The sequence below is a fragment of the Chenopodium album genome, chromosome 2, assembly GCF_948465745.1.
Source record: "Chenopodium album chromosome 2, dcCheAlbu1.1, whole genome shotgun sequence".
Lineage (NCBI taxonomy): Eukaryota > Viridiplantae > Streptophyta > Magnoliopsida > Caryophyllales > Amaranthaceae > Chenopodium > Chenopodium album.
The window spans coordinates 60,417,096-60,441,471 of record NC_137835.1 but is presented as its reverse complement, the minus strand read 5'-3'; the positions used below and the strand labels follow the sequence as shown (position 1 = coordinate 60,441,471).

At 35.7% G+C, this 24,376-nt stretch overlaps 1 protein-coding gene across 1 annotated transcript; it reads right to left on the bottom strand.

Annotated features, from left to right (window-relative positions):
- Positions 1 to 8,993: 8,993 nt before the first annotated feature.
- On the bottom strand, positions 8,994 to 10,283 carry LOC145573750 (uncharacterized). Its single transcript, XM_081631804.1, has one exon. The coding sequence runs from the start codon at positions 10,281 to 10,283 to the stop codon at positions 8,994 to 8,996; it is 1,290 nt and encodes a 429-aa protein (XP_081487930.1).
- Positions 10,284 to 24,376: the final 14,093 nt, after the last annotated feature.

Here is a 24,376-nt window from a genome sequence, read left to right as displayed (position 1 = left end):
ACTAAAAGACTTTGCTTAATTAATTGATTAATTAATTTGAACTAATGAATAAACTTAAAATCGAGTCATAGTTCCTTTAAGTCAACGTGGATTTTTATCCCGTATGTTGCACAAGCGTCAACTTCTTTTGGTCATATCCGGCGTTCTAGGAAAAACTACTAGAGTAATGACTAAAATACTACAGCCTGTCCAGTGTAGCCCCGTGTTTTATCTTTAATTTGGCGTTGGTTTCATCCCAATCATAGTCACAGATAAAAAGTAATGACTAAAATACTACAGCCTGTCCAGTTTAATGCATATACGTGATGTCTTAACTTAGTCTTTGCTTGAGTCTAGTCACATAGTCTAGCCACATGGTCATGACATGAGTCTTAACATGTCACCTACACTCACTTGTCTCATCACACACTTTGTATATGTCACCATGACCATGTCTTAGGATCATGCATGAGTCGCTCTTTCCGTCATTTGAGTTGGGGTACACTTTATTCCTAAATTCTTCTATATATCCCCATCTACATCATCTTTCCATTTTCTACATGCTTTCTCCATATCACAACCTTCATTCTTCCTACCTTCTTCCATCCATGCATGTTGAATCGAGTTTGAGCCATGTGATTAACAAACAAAAAAAATGATGGTATTGATGAAACAAATGCACGAGGCAAGCTTCTCACCAAGATTTCATGCTTTCTTCTTCTTTTTTTCAAACCCTTTCCCCAATAAGTCTAGCATAGGCACCCTTCATCCTCCTTGAATTTATTTCTTAGATTTTGATTTTTACCCTTCACTTTTTAAATCAAATGAGAATTTATTTCCTTGCATATGATCAGTGCATTTTCAAACAAAAAAAAAAAAAAAAAAAACGCCGAGCTCAGCACAAGGTATATCAATGATTTGAGGCACCCCTTGTAGCCACATCATATTACCTTTCACCCTTCAAATATACAATCCTTTCTTGATAAACCACTTTGAGCCTCGTCTAACGATAAACCTTTTCTTTCTTCGACCCACATCTATCCAACCTTGGGATGGGATGGTGTGCAACTTATGCAATTTTCAAAGAACAAAATCTTGAGTGTATCAAAAGATTAAAATAGCGAAAATAAAAATAAATAAAAGTGTACAAAAGGGAAAGTGTTCCAATTTCTTTGACATGAACATGTCTTTGATATGAACACGTCTCATATTGCGTCTCTTATCGAATGCTCGATATCGTGCCTGAGAAACATGAATGCCAAGTGAGTGATAGACTGCATGATCGGGATTTCCCACACTTAAAAAAATAAAATAAATGCAAAAGCAAAAAAAAGAGAGCAAAAATAAAAAAGGAAAGAGCTCAAAAGTGAGAAACCTCAAGCATACCAATATAAAGATTCAAAAGCAAGGTTGCACACCTTGGGGGCTTATCTAGGGTCTTGAGCTTTTATCCCTTTCTTCTTCAACCTTTAGCCTAACCACGTTACAACCCTTAAAAATACCTTTTAGAGGTATACACACACTTGTGCGAGGTTCGGCTAGAGCTACGTTCGGCCTAATTCCTAACGGATACGTAGGCAAACTCACATTGGGGTGAGGTTGGAATAAAAATGCATTCATATTCACAATCACACACTTACACCATGATCATATCAAAGGATCTCCAATACTCATCCCTTTTCATTTAGAGATAGACTTGGGGGCTTGATCCTTACATAATTAGCCTCCCCAGCCTAAGAGTCACCACCATTTGACTTTTTTCAATATATATTTTTCCACACACTTAGCCCTTGCGGCCTAACTTTAGTATCACTATCACACACATCACAGATACATGACCAAATATACTTTCCTTAGGAACCCTTTGTCATGAAATCTTCACACAACGCTGAAGCATGCCTTGTCATATCACTCATCACTCATCATTGCATAACAAAGTATGAACACTACTAAAAAACTAGTGAATTGTGACCGCCAGTGCCGGTCGCAAATTGCATGGAAAACGGTCGCAATTCGAAATTACGACCGCCACCGGTCACAAAGGCCCAATCGTTATTTAGTTGGTCGAAAAACAGAAAATTGCATCCACTTGGCGGTCGCAGATCAAATTACGACCGTTTTTCATATTTTCAATGACCGTTTTTTTAACTGACGTAATTAGTTAATTGCGACAAGCAGAGCGGTCGCAATTATTGAAAATTGCGACCGTCTTAGGTGGTCGCAAAAACCTGGGATCTGCGACAGGGCCTAGCGGTCGAAATTTTCAGAAAATTACGACCCGCGTCAGACGGTCGCAAAAACCTGGGATCTGCGACAGGGCCTAGCGGTTGCAATTTTCAGAAAATTACGACCACCTCAGACGGTTGCAAAATACTAGGAACTGCGACAAGGCAACAGGCAGTCGCAATGTTTAGAAAATTACGACAGGGAGCTAAACGGTCGCAATTTGTCAGAGAATTGCGAATGTTCGAGACGGTCGTAATTTATTAAATCTGCGACAGGTACAGACGGTCGCAAATATGATATGACAATATTGCAATTTTCATATAATTACAATTTGCATTATCGATGCCATTATAACCTGAACCTATAACCTGCTATCATATGAATTAATTTTAAAATTAATATAAAATTAAAATGCGTAATTCATATAAATAATAATATTAATAATTAAAAAGTCCAACTTTGAACAATACATACAATAACAATGTTCAAGTTAATAATAATAGTAATTAGTTAGTAATACTTTTATAAGCTTAACTTAAAAACTAAGTTAGGCCTATATGAATAAGTAATGGCCTATGTTCATTCAAAAAATAGATAAGGCCAACATGTGACAATATAATACCAATTTAATGCCTATATTCCCCAAAAAAATAACGAAATGGCCTATATCCCCCCAAAAAAAAACCTAAGGCCTATATTCCCAAAAAATAACCTAAGGCCTATATTCCCACAAAAAAATACTAAGACCTATATCAACAATACTAATCTAAGAGCTATATGAACAAAAACTACGACACCGGAGTCTGGTGACCAAACCCACCACCACTCATGTCTAGGTCATCTTCCCTACGAAGCTGAAATGGAGGACCACCTGAACAGTTAGAGAACAAGTTCTGCAACATTGTCTCCATCATTTGCTTACTCTCAATTGCCGCCTCCTCCCGCTCCTTCTTCAATGCCTCCTGCAATTGCGTAGCAAACTGTGCCTCCATCTGTGCTTGCATTTGCACTTTTGCCTCCTCTATTCGCTCGGCAACCTCAGCTTGCACACGTTCCTCCAACTGTGAAGCTATAGAAGGATTGGACGATTGTGAGCTTTTCTCGGAAGAGGGGCTGTAAAACAAACTAGCACTTGCACCTAGGCCCTTCACTACACCCTTTTTTCTACCACCAACGACCTCCCAGTATAGCTGGTTAGGGTCCGGTTGTGACCCTTCTTCAGTGGAAGACTCGTCAAGCTTCTTTTGGTAGGATTCGAGGAATCAAACAACTCATATTTAGCATATTAAACATGTTTATAGGTTTAAATTGCTAAAAAATAACAATTTTCAAACATTTACAAGGCTATAGGTTTACAACTTGGCTAAAATGGCTTAAATGGCATTCTAACTTACCCATTTTCTTTGTTTTTGCTATATTCTAAGAATTTGTCAATTAAACAACCCATATTTAGCATATTAAACATGTTTATAGGTTCAAATTGCTAAAAAATACACATTTTCAAGCATTTACAAGGCTATAGGTTTACAACTTGGCTAAAATGGCTTAAATGGCATTCTAACTTACCCATTTTCTTTGTTTTTGCTATATTCTAAGAATTTTTCAATCAAAAAACCCATATTTAGCATATAAAACATGTTTATAGGTTCAAATTGCTAAAAAATACACATTTTTAAGCATTTACAAGGCTATAGGTTTACAACTTGGCTAAAATGGCTTAAATGGCATTCTAACTTCCTCATTTTCTTTGCTTTTGCTATATTCTAAGAATTTGTCAATCAAACAACCCATATTTAGCATATTAAACATGTTTATAGGTTCAAATTGCTAAAAAAAATACATTTTCAAGCATTTAGCATTTACAAGGCTATAGGTTTACAACTTGGCTAAAATGGCTTAAATGACCTTCTAACTTACCCATTTTCTTTGTTTATGCTATATTTTAAGAATTTGTCAATCAAACAACCCATATTTAGCATACAAAACATGTTTATAGGTTCAAATTGCTAAAACATACACATTTTCAAGCATTTACAAGGCTATAGGTTTACAACATAGCTAAAATGGCTTAAATGGCATTCTAACTTACCCATTTTCTTTGTTTTTTCTATATTCTAAGAATTTGTCAATCAAACAACTCATATTTATCATATTAAACATTTTTAAGGGTCAAATTGCTAAAACATACACATTTTCAAGCATTTACAAGGCTATAGGGTCATAACTAGGCTAAAATGGCTTAAATGGCATTCTAACTTAACCATTTTCTTTGTTTTTGCTATATTCTAAGAATTTTTCAATCAAACAACCCATATTTAGCATATAAAACATGTTTATAGGTTCAAATTGCTAAAAAATACACATTTTTAATCATTTACAAGGCTATAGGTTTACAACTTGGCTAAAATGGCTTAAATGGCATTCTAACTTCCCCATTTTCTTTTTTTTTGCTATATTCTAAGAATTTGTCAATCAAACAACCCATATTTAGCATATTAAACATGTTTATAGGTTCAAATTGCTAAAAAAAAAATACATTTTCAAGCATTTAGCATTTACAAGGCTATAGGTTTACAACTTGGCTAAAATGGCTTAAATGACCTTCTAACTTACCCATTTTTTTTGTTTATGCTATATTCTAAGAATTTATCAATCAAACAACCCATATTTAGCATACAAAACATGTTTATAGGTTCAAATTGCTAAAACATACACATTTTCAAGCATTTACAAGGCTATAGGTTTACAACTTGGCTAAAATGGCTTAAATGGCATTCTAACTTACCCATTTTCTTTGTTTTTTCTATATTCTAAGAATTTGTCAATCAAACAACTCATATTTATCATATTAAACATTTTTATAGGTTCAAATTGCTAAAACATACACATTTTCAAGCATTTACAAGGCTATAGGGTCATAACTAGGCTAAAATGGCTTAAATGGTATTCTAACATACCCATTTTCTTTGTTTTTGCTATATTCTAAGATTTTGTCATTCAAATAACACATTAGTTTCCAAAGTTAGGTGCCTCAAGTTTCAAATCACAAGTATAAGTGCCTATGTTTTGCTTTTTTCCTTATAAAATTAATTTCATTAGTTTCCAAAGTTAGATGTGTTACCGAGATTTGTTGTGCCCTCTAGTTAGCCGTAACTTTTCCTTTTCATGGAACTTCCTTGAAATGTGTCTTTAGGAACACCTCAGGGGAAGTTGTAAGCACTCCACCGACTTTCGGAGCCTGCACAAATCAAATTACTCCATAAATGCTTAGTGTATGTAACTACTAAAATTTATCATTATCGTTATATACCATTAAGTATTACCATTTTCTTTGCATGCTTTGATGCAGAGATATAACCTTGGAAGTGTGACGACTCAATTGGATTAGATAGGGAGCCGCCCCTCCTGTTCTTCTTTGCTTTTTCTGACCTCTCCAGAAAAACCGGATCCTTTCTTTTCGCCATAATTTGCTCAAACATACACTGTCCCATCCATCTGGGAACTGACTTGTTTTTGACCGAAACATTGTATGTAATCTCTTTCAACCTCTTATGTGCCTTCTTTTCATACTCCTTCTTCACAAGGGTGTGAGAGATCAGCATTCCAAAGGTATTGTTTTTGCAAACAAGAAAAATAAAATGTATAATAATATATTGTAATAAGTAACCAACAAACACTAAAGTTAGATGAGTAATCTAAACTTGGGGGTTTTATAATACCGTAAACGAGTTCCACCAATGGGTCTTAGTAACCTCGTCAACCATTTCATAGCTAAGCCACGGTTTGCGCCAATGTGCTTGAAAAATATTTGTAATGGAGGTGCTCACGGTGTTATCATCGAACCTTAGTACCAATAAGCAAACAAATGAAATCATTACAAACAAATCTAACCAAGATTGTTCAAGTTGGAATGCAAATTAAGATAACCATGAATAACTTACCATAACCCTGTAGGGTGCAAAGTCCTTCTCGCAACGGGGGTAGGTACCTAACCCATGGGAGAGTTACCGTCTTGCGTCTGAGGAACCTGAGTAGATGTCCCAGAACCATCTACATATGACTGAGGGGATGGGGTAACTTCCGGAGAAGTTTCCGTATTTCCATGGCTTGTCGACGGAAACAGTTCTCTCGGGGTGGCATGTCCCATCTTCCGACGACCACCACCATCCATAACAACCTACAATAAGAAAAACAATATGAACATCGGTAAAAATCATATAGTCATGTTATATCACAATCTATAAGCTATTGTCACACATAACCTTGGCTTTGCAAAATATAAATAATAACATATTTACACAAGTATATCACATTATAAATAGGATGGTCTTTTAAAATAAATTGAAATCCATTATGATTACATACTTAAAAAGTTAAAACAAGGTTACAATCAATCTCCCAAATCTCAGTTGCATTACCCTCCCCATCAGCACTAAGATCATCATCGGTACGTCATCCCAAAATCAGTCATCCTCATCCTCGTCCTCACTGTCAATAGATTCAAAACTGGACTCATCTAGAGGGGCATTGGGAAAAACTTCATTTTCAGTATCTGAATCTCCAAATCCATCTTCTATACCTTCATAGTCCGGAATGTCATCCGGAGCACAAAGAGTTGGAATGTCAGCAATGGTTTCTTGTAGAAAGTCTTCGTCAATAGGTGCATCAATAACAGACCTTGCCTTTGTCTTGAACACTGCCCACCATTGAGCCTTGTCTCTTTTCAGACTTGGGTAAGGTGCATAATAGATTTGGTTGGCTTGGTAAGAAAGCACAAATGGAACGTACTTGGGGTATTTTTTGGTATGATTCACTTCTACAAGCTTGTATTGATCAATGTTCATACCCTTAGTGGAGTCCATCCAACTGCACTTAAAAAGAACAGTCTTATAAGTCTGTAGGACACCAGTGAACTCCAACTCGATGATATCCTCTAGAAACCCAAAATAATCACCACCATCTTCATTGGATACGCTTACTCCATAATTCATTGTTAACTTATGTTTTACATGGCCATAAGTTTGGAATTTGTATCCGTTCACATAGAATTGGCTCCAAGTACGCACTCGCTTAGATGGGCCCATAGCCGAAGCAAACAATATTTCATCATTTGGCTTTTCTTGAATCACCTGGTCATATGGCATAATAATATTAAACTGATATATGTCGTGAAGTTATAGCAACAAAGTAAGAAAACGTGTTGATGTCAAATGCGTATCATACTCACTTTCTACCTAAACCACTCGAGGAATTCAGCTTCATGTTTAATCCACACATCTTCTTTACGAATAGTGGGTTGCATTTGAACAATGTGGTCCTCAAACCCCCTTCCATATAACCAGAGAAAGAGTATTAATGAAGGTGGTCGACATTGGATACGATGCAAAATTCAATGAAATCTTAATGAGTGTGATAATATATAAATTTAATACCGCTCATATGGTTCCAGAATGCCGCTATTTCCCAAAACATATAAATGAGCACGTTGTAGTTCTTTTTCATCCAAAAAGCGACGAACTCCACCAGTAGAATCATGTCCATGATCAACCCTAAACAGTTCTGGAACACTATCATCCAAAGTGCTTTCAACATCATCATGCACATTACGACCTAAGTCACGTGTTTTGGTATCCACTCCTTGTTGGAAGTAGTTAGAGAAAAAGTACCCTATCTCTTCCGTTAGATATGCATTGCAGATAGAACCTTCCACACGAGCCTTATTGCCAATTTTACGTTTCAAATGATTAAGGAACCTATAATAAAAAATATTGAATAAGTTATATGTTTTGCAAACAATTATAGGTGTATAAACGAAAATGGCATCTATAAGTTTGTAGGAGCTAAAACCTTTCAAACGGATACATCCAACGATATTGGACAAGACCACATAACCTAGCTTCATAAGACAAGTGAACTGGTAAGTGTTCCATAGAGTTGAAGAACGCTGGTTGAAATATCTTCTCTAGCTTACAAAGAATTTCTGCAATGTTGTGTTCCAATCTTTCCATATCACTCAATTTGATGGTGGAACAACAAAGATCACGGAAGAAAAGACTACTCTCAGTAATTGCTTTCCAAACATGGACCGGGAGCAATTCCTTCAAAGCAAGTGGCAATAATCTCTCCATGAAGACATGACAGTCATGGCTCTTTAAACCATGAAGCTTACATGACTGTAAATCTACATATCTACTCAAATTAGAAGCATAACCATCGGGAAATTTCAAGTTCCTTACCCACTCGCATACCACTTTCTTTTAAGCCTTGTCGAGTAAGAATGGGGCTTTCGGCAAAGTGTCTTTCCCTCTTGCATCCTCCGTCACATGTAGTTGTGGTCGTTTGCAGTATTTTGCAATGTCTTTTCTAGATGCAACTGTGTCTGAAGTATGTTTTTTCACATCCATCACTGTGTGAATTAGTTGGTTAAATAAATTCTTTTCAATATGCATGACATCGAGGTTGTGGCGGAGGAGAAGAGTCTTCCAGTACGGTAACTCCCAAAGAATGTTTTGCTTAAACCACCCTAGTTTCTTCTTTTTCAAGCTTCCGAGTGTTTCTAGTCCATCTGTTGCCTTAGCAAAGTGTTGAACTTGTTGTCATAGCTCGTCGCCAGACATTATGTGAGGTGGTGTCCCCTTTTCAACCTTATTCTTACAAAAAGCAATTTTGTTGTTTCGAAAAGGATGTTCGGGAGGAAGAAATTGGCGGTGACAATCAAACCAAGACATTTTACCACCATGTTCAAGCCAAAAAGCTTTTGATTTATCCAAACAATATGGACATGCTTTTTAACCAGCTGTTCCCCAACCAGAAAGCATACCATAGGCTGGGAAATCACTTATAGTCCACAAGATTACTGCACACAAATTGAATTTTTTTCTTTGCGAGATGTCGTAATTTGTTGCACCAACATCCCACAGTTGTTTCAAATCTTCAATTAACGCTTGCATATACACATCCAAGTTCCCCTTTCGATTTTTAGGACCAGGAACGAGCAAAGAAAGGAACATAAATGGTTTTTTCATGCACATCGATGGAGGCGAGTTATAAGGGGTCAGAATGACTGGCCAACATGAATATTGACCCCCAAACTTGCCATTAGGAGCAAACCCATCAGTACACATAACAAGTCTCACATTTCTAGGTTCAGATGCGAAATCGGGGAAGGATCTATCCAAGTGATTCCAAGCTTCACTATCACTAGGATGCCCCATTGTGCCTTGGACTCTTGGATTTTTTGAATGCCAGGTCATTTCCTCCGCAACGTTCTTTGTTACAAACAACCGTTGTAGCCTTTGAGTGATTGGAAAATAGATGAGTTCTTTTATTTGAACCAATGACCCCTTTGAAGTCCTCTTGTATCTATCCCTTTTGCACACTCTACACTTATCCAACTCAGCATCAGCTTTCCAAAATAACATACAACCCTTTGGGCATGCATGGATCTTCTTGTGCGGAAGCTCAAGTCCATTAAGAATCTTCTTTGTATCATAGAATGTTTTCCCCATCTTGTTATTGTCGGGAATCGCTTCGTTCAGTGATGAAGCAAAGCCATCAACGCACCTATGGGGCAAATTGTATTCCGACTTCAAAGATACAATTCGAGATTCCATTTCTAGCACAGACAGGGAGCTACCTTCGTACAGTGGTTGCTCGGTAGCCTTTAAAAGCTCTTGAAATGCTTTTGCTTGAGCATTTGGCTCTTCATCTGAACCACTAGTAGTATCGTCACCCGGTGGTTCATGATTACTCCCAAGAGCATCGAGAACCATTTCACAGTAAGTATTTGGTTGCTCTACACTTAATGTAGGGAACCCTTCAACATGAGAAACCCACTCATAGTAATCAGGTATAGACCCCTTTTTGTACAAATGGAGTTTTACTGTGTTTGCATCATGAAGACGTCTATTCTTACATAACAGACAAGGGCATCTTACTTCATCTATGCCCGGGCTCTCAGGATGAGCTTCAAAAAACCGTATGAATTGTTCAACACCTTCCACAAACTCTTTCCTAAGTCTACGGGCATTACCGCGATCATATCTATCGTACATCCACCAACGCTCTTTCCTTTTCATGGTGACAAATTCTACAACACTATGAAAAACAAATCACATTAATCATTCACACTGAACTTGTATTCATTACAATAATGGCATACGATAAAATTAGAATCGAAATGATATCCAAAGGTACTTATCATGACTTAAACAGGAAAGCTGATTCCACATTCTTTATTAAGAGATTTAAACATATGTTATGTCACATGCTTCTAACTTGATAAATATTTATAATTTTTACAACTTGTTTTCTAAAATACTTATTATATATAATTTACAATATTGATTAAATTATTTATAACTTACACTAATAAATTATATTTATCCAATTTCAAAGTAAATTGATGTAACATTAATAAAATAAAAGAAGCAATAGGATTTGTATAGTTAACAAAGATGGGAGTTTGATAACAAAAATCAAAATATAAAAATACTAAAAAAAAAATGTAACCCTTCATGAAAAAACAAAATAATTTACAAAATACATTATAGAACCATAAGACAAATTAATGTTCAAAAGATTATCATAACCCCTTAAACATACATATTTCTAACAAAGCCATTGTAATTCAATAAGAATCATATTTTTTTTAAAACGAAAACTAAATTTATCCAACACATGAGTTCATACCATCCAATAATCTTACATTGGACATGAAGAAAAATAAATTTCTATTCCAATCAAAACATATCCAAGTTCAAGCCTCCGCACAATAAAGCGTAGTAAAACCAACAATGAACCAAGCTATCAATAGCAAACCTCTTGCTAATACTAAACTGACCATTTAAGAATGATAAGGATTAGATAGGTCGTTAAGCTAACACCCTAACAAAATTAATCATTTATAAAGCCTAAACCTACACTAAACTAGTTAGTGGCAAGTAAAGGGCGAACCACTAGGGAAGCACGCTAATTCAACATCAAATATCACTAGTGCAAGAGTGAAAAGGGGATTGTTTTGTTGGTTTTTTTTGGATTGTAAACACTAGAACTATAAACAAACAAGATAAAGATGATTTAAAATCAAGAGAGAACGACGCTAGGGGTTCGGGGGTGTCAAACATGATTAGAAAGAGGGGAACAATAATAGTTATCGTGATGAACATGCCAAAGAACACAAGATTCTACCTAAACAATTCATTCTCATACAATAGTCTAGGCAAATCAATGAAAGAAGTCTATGCTAATTAGGATCATTCTCATGCATCCTATTAGACACAAGCAAATCAAGAGAATAAAGAAGCAAAATACATGAAACTCCATTTTAACAACTCATTCTCATGCAATCATTAAAATAGAGGTGATTTTAATCTAGTTAAAATCATTTTCATGCATTTAAACTAGAAGGCAATCAAAAAAAGTGCAACAATAATCTCAAGCCATTAAAAATCATGTCTTTCATTAATTTAAGGCATGTAATAAATCCAACTATCATCATTCATCCATCATTCAATGCATATTTTACACCCCCTTCCCCTAGCTAAGAGATTAGCCTAGAAAAGGGGGAATAAACATGATAGCAAAACTAAGAGTAAACACAAGAAGCACGAAATCAAACATGATCAAAAGCAATGAAAATAACAAAGATAGATTAATCCACAAAAAAATAGATAAAAATAAGCAACTAGGAGGTAAATAAACAAAACTAAGAGAAAGGATTAGAGATTACTAAAGAGGCAATAAATGAAAGATGAAAACTTGCAAAGTTCCTTGATTGATTGATTGAAGGGAAAGCTTGAACCAAAGTTGCATACAATGAGATAACTTGAGCAATACTACACTACCTCTCTCTAAGATTAGGGTTAATTGTCTAGGATGATGAGATAATCCAATACCATTACATAAAAACGTTCTAAATAACCTCCTAAAATAAACCGTACAAAGCAGCTGGAATAAAAGAGATGGTCCGACCGAACATTGGGAAGGTTCGGCCGAACCACAGGGTAGGTTCGGCCGAACCCTGTGTAGGTTCGGTCGAACCTCCCCTGATCTTGGTCTGGTCGAACTTCTGAGGTTCGATCACTCCTACAAAACGGCCATTTTCAAGCTTGAATTTGCCAAGGTGGTTCGGCCGCACCAAAAAGTAAGTTCGGCCACACCTAGGTTCGGCCACACCTTCAGGGGGTTCGGCCGAACCTAGTTGATTCCTCCTTCCTTCAGCTTCTCTTGAGCTTCATGCTCCTTCTCCACCGCACGTCATGCATTCCAAAGTTCATCCAAGAAGGCCAAGAACCTACAAAACGACAAAGAAACACTAGAAAAACCAACAAAAAGAGAAAAGGGGAAAGGAACACGCGAAAAGAAAGGGAAAGGCAAAACTAAGGGGAAAATGCTTAAAAAGGCTCAAACAAGCGCAAATGAGGGGAGAATCCTTAGAGAAAAAGGATGGAAAAGTGGCACAAATGCCACTCATCAAAGAATCACTAGGAAAACCCAGTTAAAAAAGTAGCACATTCACAAAGTAAATTCAATGATAATAAATTGAAATCAAAATGCATCTAATAAGGATTTTTTTTTAAAAAAAATATAGATCACAACTCCATAAACAACTAACATAAATATGAATCATATTGCACAAGTAAAAGAAGTAGTTAAATAAGAAGGGAAGAAAACACACACTGGAGGAGTTGACCGGAAAAGCAGAGGCGGCGACAAAGGTGGTCCTGGTATGTGGTGGTGTTACACTTTTAGGCAGGGTATTTATAAAAAAAACTTTAAAATTAAAAAAAATAACTACACATGACTTACCTGGTGGCGGCGACGGAAAAAAATAAAATAAGGAAGAGGGACGGGCACAAGAGGAATCCGACGACGGTGGAGCTGCAAAGGGAGTTAAAAAGCGACTCACAATTAGCTATTTCAGACAAAATAACAAAACAGAGCAAAAAACTAGAAAAACTCGAAAATATGAAACACCAAATACTCAACCAGCCATAAAAGTTCAATTCCTAGCAAGATTTATAAAGCTAAATCTAAAATTAAAGATAGTCATTTCTTTGGTAGGTTACTAAGACACAAAACACTATTAAATGCTTATTTAATCGATTCAAGATAGAAAAATTTCATTACATCCAAAATTAATCTAAAAAATGCTGTAAACTTCACTGAGATTAACATATAGATGATGCCCCAAGGTCCCATGCTTCTATAATAGATGTCCAGTTAATAGCGTTTCTCTCTACAATCTACTCTCACTTAGATTTCTAGTACTACTAATCCCAAGTACACAACACCCCAACAACTAGGTGAAAAAAGGCATTTGGCAGCGGTTCAAACCCGGTCTAAGGCACCGGTTTGAACCGCTGCCTATGTGAGGGGTGCCAAAAACCAAGCTTTTGGCACCGGTTCAAAACCGGTGCCATAGGGTAAAATAGGCACCGGTTAACCGGTGCTATATGCCCACTTAGGCACCGGTTAACCGGTGCCTAATACTGCTCTCCCGCCAATTTTTTTTTTGGTGGTAGATATTTTAGGCACCGGTTGCTGCCTAACCGGTGCCTATTCACCAAAAAAAAAAAAATTTGTTTTTTTTTTTATCCAATTTTCGTGCAATAATATTTTTTTTAAAAAAAACTTGTTTCCAGCAATAATAATAACCTATAATTCCAGCAATTATATTAAATATAATAATTAATAATATTATTATTATAATAACTAATAATAATAATATTATTAATTATTACAATAAGATACAAAAATAATATTAAAAACAAGAATTCAATTATATATATAGATATAAATATTCCCAAACGCAATACAAAAAAAAAATAAAAGTTGCTTACATATACAAATAACAGTAAGTACATATATAATGAATAATAAGTTATATAGTTCAAAAGTTAACATAAATAATTTACAATTAAAATGCCATTTACATGTTTAAGGTGATAACAGACGCCAACATGTCACGAACTTCATTAAGCTCCTTGATTGTCAACGGAACATCCTTTTGGACCTTGCAAAACTTGAAATACAAAAACATTATTTTAAAAATAATTAATTAGGCAAAACAATATGTATTTTTATCAAATATTACCTATATGACTTCTATATAGCCCATTTCCTACATTACTTATCAAATGAACTATTTCTTTCTCATAACATGTCAATGTTGGGTAGTTGTATGTGTGTAAGCCCTAAAATTGTATAGGAGAGCATTTTATTAAGGTTTATGACGCTTTTTACTCAAAATGGCCCGAATATGGCCTATATGACTTTACTTTGCCCATTTACTACATTTCTTATTAAATGAACTTTATTTATCTCATAACATGTCAATATTATCTAGTTATAGGTGTATAAGGAAAGAAATCACATCAAAAGAGCATATTAACACAAAATGGCCCTAATATGGCCCATATGACTTCTATTCAACCCATTTTCTACCTTTCTTGTGAAATAGCCTTTTTGTTTCTCATAACATGTCATTGTTGGATAATATTAGGTGTCTAAGGTTAGAAATCACATCAATATAGCATTTCAATAAGTTTAACAACGCATTTTACTCAACATGGCCCAAATAGGGCTTATATGACTTCTATGTAGCCCATTTTCTACATTACTTATCAAATGAACTATTTCTTTCTCATAACATGTCAATGTTGGGTAGTTGTATGTGTGTAAGCCCTAAAATTGTATAGGAGAGCATTTTATTAAGGTTTATGACGCTTTTTACTCAAAATGGCCCGAATATGGCCTATATGACTTTACTTTGCCCGTTTCCTAAATTTCTTATTAAATGAACTTTATTTATCTCATAACATGTCAATATTATCTAGTTATAGGTGTATAAGGAAAGAAATCACATCAAAAGAGCATATTAACACAAAATGGCCCTAATATGGCCCATATGATTTCTATTCAGCCTATTTTCTACCTTTCTTGTGAAATAGCCTTTTTGTTTCTCCTAACATGTCATTGTTGGGTAATTTTAGGTGTCTAAGGCTAGAAATCACATTAATATAGCATTTCAATAAGTTTAACAACGCATTTTACTCAACATGGCCCAAATAGGGCTTATATGACTTCTATGTAGCCCATTTTCTACATTACTTATCAAATGAACTATTTATTTCTCATAACATGTCAATGTTGGGTAGTTGTATTTGTGTAAGCCCTAAAATTGTATAGGAGAGCATTTTATTAAGGTTTATGACGCTTTTTACTCAACATGGCCCGAATATGGCATATATGACTTTACTTTGCCCATTTACTACATTTCTTATTAAATGAACTTTATTTATCTCATAACATGTCAATATTATCTAGTTATAGGTGTATAAGGAAAGAAATCACATCAAAAGAGCATATTAACACAAAATGGCCCTAATATGGCCCATATGACTTCTATTAAGCCCATTTTCTACCTTTCTTGTGAAATAGCCTTTTTGTTTCTCATAACATGTCATTGTTGGATAATATTAGGTGTTTAAGGCTAGAAATCACATCAATATAGCATTTCAATAAGTTTAAAAACGCATTTTACTCAACATGGCCCAAATAGGGCTTATATGACTTCTATGTAGCCCATTTTCTACATTACTTATCAAATGAACTATTTCTTTCTCATAACATGTCAATGTTGGGTAGTTGTATGTGTGTAAGCCCTAAAATTGTATAGGAGAGCATTTTATTAAGGTTTATGACGCTTTTTACTCAAAATGGCCCGAATATGGCCTATATGACTTTACTTTGCCCGTTTCCTACATTTCTTATTAAATGAACTTTATTTATCTCATAACATGTCAATATTATCTAGTTATAGGTGTATAAGGAAAGAAATCACATCAAAAGAGCATATTAACACAAAATGGCCCTAATATGGCCCATATGACTTCTATTCAGCCCATTTTCTACCTTTCTTGTGAAATAGCCTTTTTGTTTCTCATAACATGTCATTTTTGGGTAATATTAGGTGTCTAAGGCTAGAAATCACATCAATATAGCATTTCAATATGTTTTAGGACTTACCTCATCAAGCTGTTGAGTGTCCGTACAATGAGTCACAATGTCAAGCATGAATCTCATCACATACAAAGCACAATCAAGTCCATTCTCTTGTTGTGCGCATTAGCGTATGACAAACAAATTACATCATTGAAACATGCAAAGGAAATGAGAAAATATTTACTAACATAAATTTTCAAGATAATCACAATATCATGTAAATTACCAACGGTGTCTTCCATGTTGGACCCTTTGGAGCACGACAATGTAGCTTCTTCATAACACTGTAGTAAAAAAAAAGTACATTCAAATTTGATTCGTCGTATGATTACTAAATTAGTTATTATTAGCAATAATCATCACTAGGTTGCTATATATATTTACTTTTGCAATATAGACTTCACGAGCCACTTCTCCGATGATCGAGCTGAATGAAGGTGATAAATTGTGTTAGTGGAATTACAAATCACCATGAGGCTCCAATGCTCCCTACATAAGTTCACAATAGACAAGGTAATTAATATTTAGGAGTCAACATATAATGAGGCCAAATCGATTGAATTTGACATGGTTAGACTTACTCTCTATAATATGGGGCGAATATGAACTTGTCTCCCGCACGCGCTGATTCCCTTATACTCTGTTCAACATAGTACAACACGTCATGGGGGTTGCCTATGATTCTAGTAGTGGATAACTGCTCGGGGCATAACCACCCAACTTTACAAGGAGAATCAGTGTCAGTTAAGTGCTCCTGTAGTGCTCTGCGTGCATGAACATTGAATAATTTATCAGATGTAGGATAATCACCATCAATTTGAATAACTTGAAAAAAGTATAGATTATGTGGGCATTGAAGTACCTCATGAATGTTTGAATGAGGGAAATGTTGAGCTTTGCACCACGTAGAAATTCCTTCACATCTTCTTTGTTGATCCATGCAATTGCATCCTCATCATAGTGGAACATTGCCTTAGGAAGTGCAACTTCCATGGGATCAACCAAATGACAAGCACGGTTGTGAAGAAAGGTCATGTCAGCAGAGAGCGATTGAAGAACAATGTCTTCAACAAGTGGAGTAGGTGGCATGGCTGAACCTTTCGAAGAGTGCAACTTCGACGCTTGTTCACTCTTGGACCGTTGTTCACTTAGCTTCTTCTTAGGTTGATCAATTCTTTTAGGCTTCTCCACCCTCTTTCTCTTTGAAGTTTTGCTTCCATTCGAAATCTGAAATAGTTTGAGAAATAATAAGTTTCAACTCACAATCACTTATACATATGTAATTATGATATGGTTTGAGAATGTATAAGTTTATTAGTTGAGAAATGAAGAAAATAGGCAAGTGAGTAGCCATTTCGGCTCAAATGACCTTGATTTTGATGAATTGGACCCAAAACCTTAGAACTTAGCGATTTTAATGTAATTTCAAATGACAAACACTTATAAATATGTGATTATGAGTTGTTTTGAGATGCAAGGAGTTTATAAGTTGAGAAATGAAGAAAATAAGCAAGTAAGTAGCCATTTCGGCTCGAAATGGCTTTATTTTGATGAAATGTGGCAAAAAAAATTAGAACTTTGCTTCTTTTATGCAATTGCAACTCACAATCACTTATACATATGTAATTATGATATGGTTTGAGAATGTATAAGTTTATTAGTTGAGAAATGAAGAAAATAGGCAAGTGAGTAGCCATTTCGGCTCAAAATGGCTTTATTATGATGAATTGGACCCAAAAACTTAGAACTTGGCGATTTTTATGTAATTTCAAATGACAAACACTTATAAATATGTGATTATGAGTTTTTTTGAGATGCAAGGAGTTTATAAGTTGAGAAATGAAGAAAATAGGAAAGTGAGTAGCCATTTCGGCTCAAAATAAGCTAAAGCCCTCTCGCAAAACTCTTGAACCCCATTCCAAAATTCCAATGTATCGCGTCTACCATACATCCAACCACGATCCTTCTCCATTTAGTAAATTGTCTCTAAACATATATAGCACCATATAATTATAATGTGTCAGTGCTACATATTTTATGTAAATACAATTCAAGTACAAAACGTGAATATACCATTCATATAGTGAAAAAATGCATGTTTCCAAAGGGTCCTTATAACTCCAACCTAACCCATCCTTGAATGTCTACTCTCACTAGTGAATGTATGTCAACTTTCCAATTTTAAGGAAAATCCGGCAACATTTCCCCCTAGTTCTCCAAGTACACGATGTAGATAATTAATTACCCACATATGTACCCAGAGAACATAGTGAGGAAATGGTAAGCCAAGATGTTCCTTAAAATCGAAAAGAAAACATACATTCACCACCTAAGTGAGAGTACACATTCAAGAACAGTCCCAACCGGGGACTATTCAAGACTTTCTCCTAATGAGAAAGCCTTGAAAGGGTATCTAGGCATATGATGATGCAATTCAAGTATTCTATATATTGTTGTATTTATTTGCAATTAAACAATACACAAGTTGCAATTTCATGAATAAACTTTTATTAAATGGATAAATAAAAAGAAATATAGCTAAGTAAAGTTTATAAGTCATACCAATATAGCAACTACCCACTTGAGCTCAATATGTATTCCTCAAGCTAATTAAACTCGTGCTTCAATTCACATATGAATCTATATATTAAAAAAACAAAAATTAGCAACGTCACTAATTCTCTAATATATTCACAATTCTCTAGTGTATTCACAATTCTCTAATTTATTCACAACTAATTAAGTGGCAATATCACTATTTCTCTAATTTATGCCCAATTCTCTAATTTAGTCACAATTCTCTAAATTATTCACAAATCTCTAATGTAATCACAATTCTCTAATTTATTCACAATTTTCTAATTTATTCACAACTAATTAGTAGCAAGGTCACTAATTCTTTAATATATTCACAATTACCCATTAAAACAACCTAAAATTACACATTAAAACATAAAAAAACTCAACTAATTAAGTAAGATTTTTACTAATCTCTATTATATTCATAATTACTCATTAAATCAACCTCAAAATAACCCATTAAAACATACAAAATTTTCAACTAAGGAACAAGGTAATGCAAAATTACTCTAATCTATAATATGTATTCAAAATTACTCTAAACATACAAAATTACTCTAATGTATAATATGTATTCAAAATTTCTAAATAAACAACCAATGCAAACATTAAAAAAATTAGGGTAAAATTATATACATTCCTTGACTTTAATTTTCTTAACAATAATTGTTCAAAATGCTATTAAAAAAAATAGAATTACATATTTCAAAATAATTGTTCAATTTTTAACAAAAAAATAAAAACTTACCCTAAATTAGTTGGAGGTGGAAGAAGCTAAGGGGATGAGAGATTGAGGAAGACCCTCGCTGGTGGAGGTAGCAGCGGTGGTGCGCACTAGTGGAGGCAGCGCGGAGGTGGAGGCGGTGCCCGCTGGTGGAGGGAACAGCGCGGAGGTGGAGGCGGTGCGCTGTTGTTTCGAACAATGCTGGTGGAGGCCGGTGAAAGACAGAGAAGGGCAGGGGACGGAAAAGACAAGGGCAGGGGAGAATTAAGGGCGGTGGTTTTCGACAATGTTGGTGGCCGGTGAAGGTGGCGGCTATGGTGGAGGGAAAAGGGGGAGGTTGCCGCTGTGGTTTTCGACAATTGTTCTTCGTCTCTAATGAAAGAAGTCGGGTTAGAAAGGAATGAAAGAGAAAGAGAGGAAGGAGAAGAGAGGAGTAGGCCGCGTTTTTTTTTTTTTTTGAAAAAGCCCCGGTTTAATTGGCACCGGCTCAAACCGGTGCCCTTTTTATTTTTGGCACCGGTTTGAGTTGAACCGGTGCCTTTTCCCTTTGTTTAAAAACTCGCCCAATTTTGGGCCGATTTTTGGCACCGGTTTGGCCTGAACCGATGCCATATGGGGGGTGCCTAATGCTATTTTTCTACTAGTGCAATAGGCCAACAAATATCAAAAAGAAAGATGAAAATTTCTAACTAGTAGAATGGGTGATATGAATCATATTTTACACAAGGTCTCAAATTCACTTGAGCAAACTCTAAAAAGAATTGTTTTAACAAGAAAAGCATATTTAAACTAAGGAAGGTACAAGGAAGTATTTGCAAGCTAAGGAAGGTACAAGGAAGTATTTGCAAATGACGAGCAAAGACAACCTGTTAGCTATCTTTGAGCTTTAATTTCAGGGTTCAGTGGTTGACAATGGTAAAAATATGGGGAGTGAAGTTGAGCTTCAGGAAAAAGAATGGTTTGACGAGGGTCGCATATTAAATTGATACCAATATACACACAAACCCATAACTTCAAGGGGAAAGAACAAAATTTAAATGACGATATTGTTGGAATCACATTCATCTATACTTATTGGTAAGGGTAAAGTGAAATTACTAGTTCTTAACAGTTAACTTATGGGCTGTTATCTTCACCTAAAGAAGATAATCTACTAATAATAAGCTTATACAAGAAAAAATCAGTTTCTCTATAAAAATCAGTTTAATTAGTCAAAATCACTATTAATAAATAAAAATCAACTTCTTAAATCAAACCAAGTTTCAGTTAGTAATAAAACTTTTAATCAGCATAAATAATCTCACTTTGGTAAAAATCAAGTGTAGAGAACAAAAAAAATAGACCTAAAACTTTTAATATCAATTAAAATCAAGTGTAGAGAATAAAAAAAAACTTGGAAAATTTGCCAGGAATAATACAACCTTTCACTTGTCTTCCAATAATGGAACGACCTTTAATTTATTTCTAAATGGAACCACCTTTGACCCCTATTTTCTATAAATGGAACACGTTAATTGTTAACCGGTTTGTGAAGGTAACATGGTGACGTGGCCTTAAATTTGAAGGTTAAATTGGTGAGTTGGCATATTACCGTTAAGTTATGTTTCCTTTTCTTATAAATTAGGCCCCTTGATCTCTTTTCTCTCTATTCTTCTCCTTCCCCTGTTCTTTCCATACTTCATCTTTCATTTTGCGAAGGAAATCCTTTAACAATGGCTTCAAGAAAGGGAAATTCATACACTTCTGGTTCTTCTTCTACCAACAAAAGGGTTGTGAATGCAAAAATTCGGTGTGACTGTGGAAGGGAAGCCCTTATCAAAATTGTGAGAAATGGGCCTAATATGAGGATGAAGTTCTATGGTTGTCCTCTGTGGCCAGTAAGTTTTGTAATTTACTTAATTTAAGGTTAATTAGTTATTTGATAGGCTAATTGAACAATTTGATAGGCTAATTGGATTTGATTTGTTGTGTTGTGTTGCGTTTTGTGTAGGATACACAATGTGAATTTTTTAAATGGGTGAATGAGCACACTGATTTGGAGGAGCAGTAGATGAAATTGTTAGAGAAGGATACTATAATATTAGAGATGGAGGTTGAACAAAAGATCAGAGATGAGAAGATTAAGAAGCTGCAATTAAAGAAAGGTAATTTGGAGGAGGAACTTAAAGACATGAAGAATGAGGTGTTTCAAATGAAATCTGAGATAATGAATTGTTCAAGGAATGAGAAAAATCTGTACATGGCTTTGTTTATTTCATGGCTTTTGTTTGTTGTTGTGTATTTATCTTAGGTATTTACTGTTGGCTTGACATGATTGAGTTTGTAATGGGATGGTTTCAATGGAATGAGAATGACTAAGTTCTATTTTGTACAAAGTGTTTTACAAGTTCTATATGTGATTGCAATTGGAAAAAAAAAACACCTCTAAATTTGGCAGCATAACTTCACCAAAAAGCTATAATGAGCTAAAAAAGCTTACATTACTTAATTAATTATCATCCAAATGGTGCCCATATTTAAACACCACCATGAAGTAAAAACATAGTTTTTTAAGTTGCAAAAGATTACAATACCCTGATCACAGTTTAGCTTGCCAAAATTACACAACTTTAATAAAGTTCAAAAGATATCCCTAGTCTGAAAACATATGTAGTTCAAGTTGTTACAGAATCATTGTGGTTGCTGGTCAATGGTGGAGGTCTGGCATGACTGAGTTGCTGACCTAGTCCTTGCCCTTGAACTTGAAACCTATTGTGTGTACATGCCAAAAAAAATGATGTCAGGAAAAATTAATAAAAAAAATCAGATTAAAAAACAAAACAATGTCAGACAACATACTTGTGGGTTTCCATCAGCACCAAACAGCACACCAATACCAACAAGTGTGTTGTTTCTTCCCCTACCCCTTCCTTTTGCTCTCCCTCTTCCATTTCCTGAAGTACTTACAGCAGCATCAACTTGACTCCCCCTTCCTCTTGCTCTCCCTCTTCCTTGTCTTGTACTAGCTGCAGCAACCTGGGAACCTCTCCCAGCTTGGCTTCCCCTACCTCTGCCAGTTGACCTAGCACCTTCACCTCCCAAAATCATTCTACCACCCCTGCCAATAAGAGTTGGTAGTATAGGAGCACTGTGATGGGCTGAGGAAGGTGTTGCAGTTGCAGGTGTTGCAGTAGTTGCTGCAGAATCCATCTGTGAGGGGTTGTCTGTTGGAGTTGGTGTTGGTTCAGCTCTTGGCCTGCCTCTTGGTTTTTTAGGTTGTGGTTCAGTAGCTGCTGCAGATCCCTTGTCTGGGCACCCCCTCTTATTGTGACCCTTTGAATTACAAATGCTGCAGGTCATCTCAATCCCTGATCTAGTCAATGAGCATGTCTTCTTCGGATTCTCAAGTGGGTGTTTGATTCTGTTCTTCCTGGGCCTTCCGGGGCCAATTTTGATTGGAGAGGGATCCAAATTGCAGGGCACCCTTAGCCAATACCTTTTTCCTTCCAATGGTGGTATTGAGCCACTGTAAGCCTTCACATAAGTCTCCACCTTGTAGCACACATCAACATAATCCTCTGCTACCTTGTTCTGAAAGTAAATACAAGCTATGGCATGGCAAAAAGGAATGCCAACCATATTCCACTACCTACAACTACAAGTCTTAGCCACTAAGTCTATATTCACTTGATCTAGGATATGTCTGACATTAAACAAGCTATCTGAGGATGGCATTACAGTACAGTATGCTGCCTTCTCCTTTTCTTTGTCTAACCTAGATTGTATCCTAGGGCATAAGATAGAACTCCACTTCCCCATTTCTTTTCTTTTGCTCACTAACCTTTGCATTAATGCAATCCTAATATCCTCTAACATGAAGATTAGGTGCCTAGTCCTAGCATTGATTATATAAGCATTGAATGTTTCTGCCATATTGTTAGTTATGGCATCAGTTTTAATAGATTGATCTAGGTGTGCTCTACAGAAGACATTAGGATTGTACCTCTTAAATGCCAAGGCAGCCTCTGCATTCATTTCACTTAACGCATCCAGTGCTTCATTGTAATCTGCCAAGTTGTAGCACTTGGCTATCTTCCAAAACTGCATCTTCATCTCATCCCCTTCGTATGTCCTGTGCCAATGGGCAAAGATATGCCTGGCACAGTGTCTGTGTTCAGCTTTTGGAAGCACAGAAGCAACAACATTCAATATAGCCTACACCCAACATAAAACAACACAAACTGACTATTGGATCAACACATGCATTAACAAGTGAATAAAGGCAGGACTGTAGATGCATTAACAAGTGAATAATGGAGAATGGACACATTTATACCTGGTGCTCATCTGAAATTATAGCAATCCCACTTCCATCTCCCAAATCAAGGCAGGACTGTAGATGGGTAAAGAACCATACCCATGACAGGTTGTTCTCTCCCTCAACCACAGCCCAACATATTGGGTACATCTGCTCATTTGGATCCCTAGACACTGCTGTCATAATCTGACCCCCAAGGAATGTCTTCAGAAATGCAGCATCTACACAAATCACTCTTCTGCAAGCCATCTTCCAACCCTCTTTGACTCCATCAAAACAAGTGAAAAACCTCTTGAAGACTGAGGTTGATGTGTTAGGCTGTGGATCAACAACCAACTCAACTACAGTTTCTGGGCTAGCTTCCTGAATTGCCTTGAAGTACCTCTCAACTTTCATATAATTCTCTTTCATTGATCCATGTAACATCCTATGAGCATGATATTTGACCTTGTATGCAAAATTTCTAGTCACAATTACCTTGTAGCCTCTTCTTATTGTTTCCACTATCTCCTTAGCTAGCCAATGTGGCCTTGCTTTGAACAACTCAAGAATTTGCTTTGCCA

Excerpts from the sequence above, each read along its gene's own strand:
- LOC145573750 (XM_081631804.1), bottom strand. The coding sequence starts at position 10,283 with ATGAAAAGGAAAGAGCGTTGGTGGATGTACGATAGATATGATCGCGGT.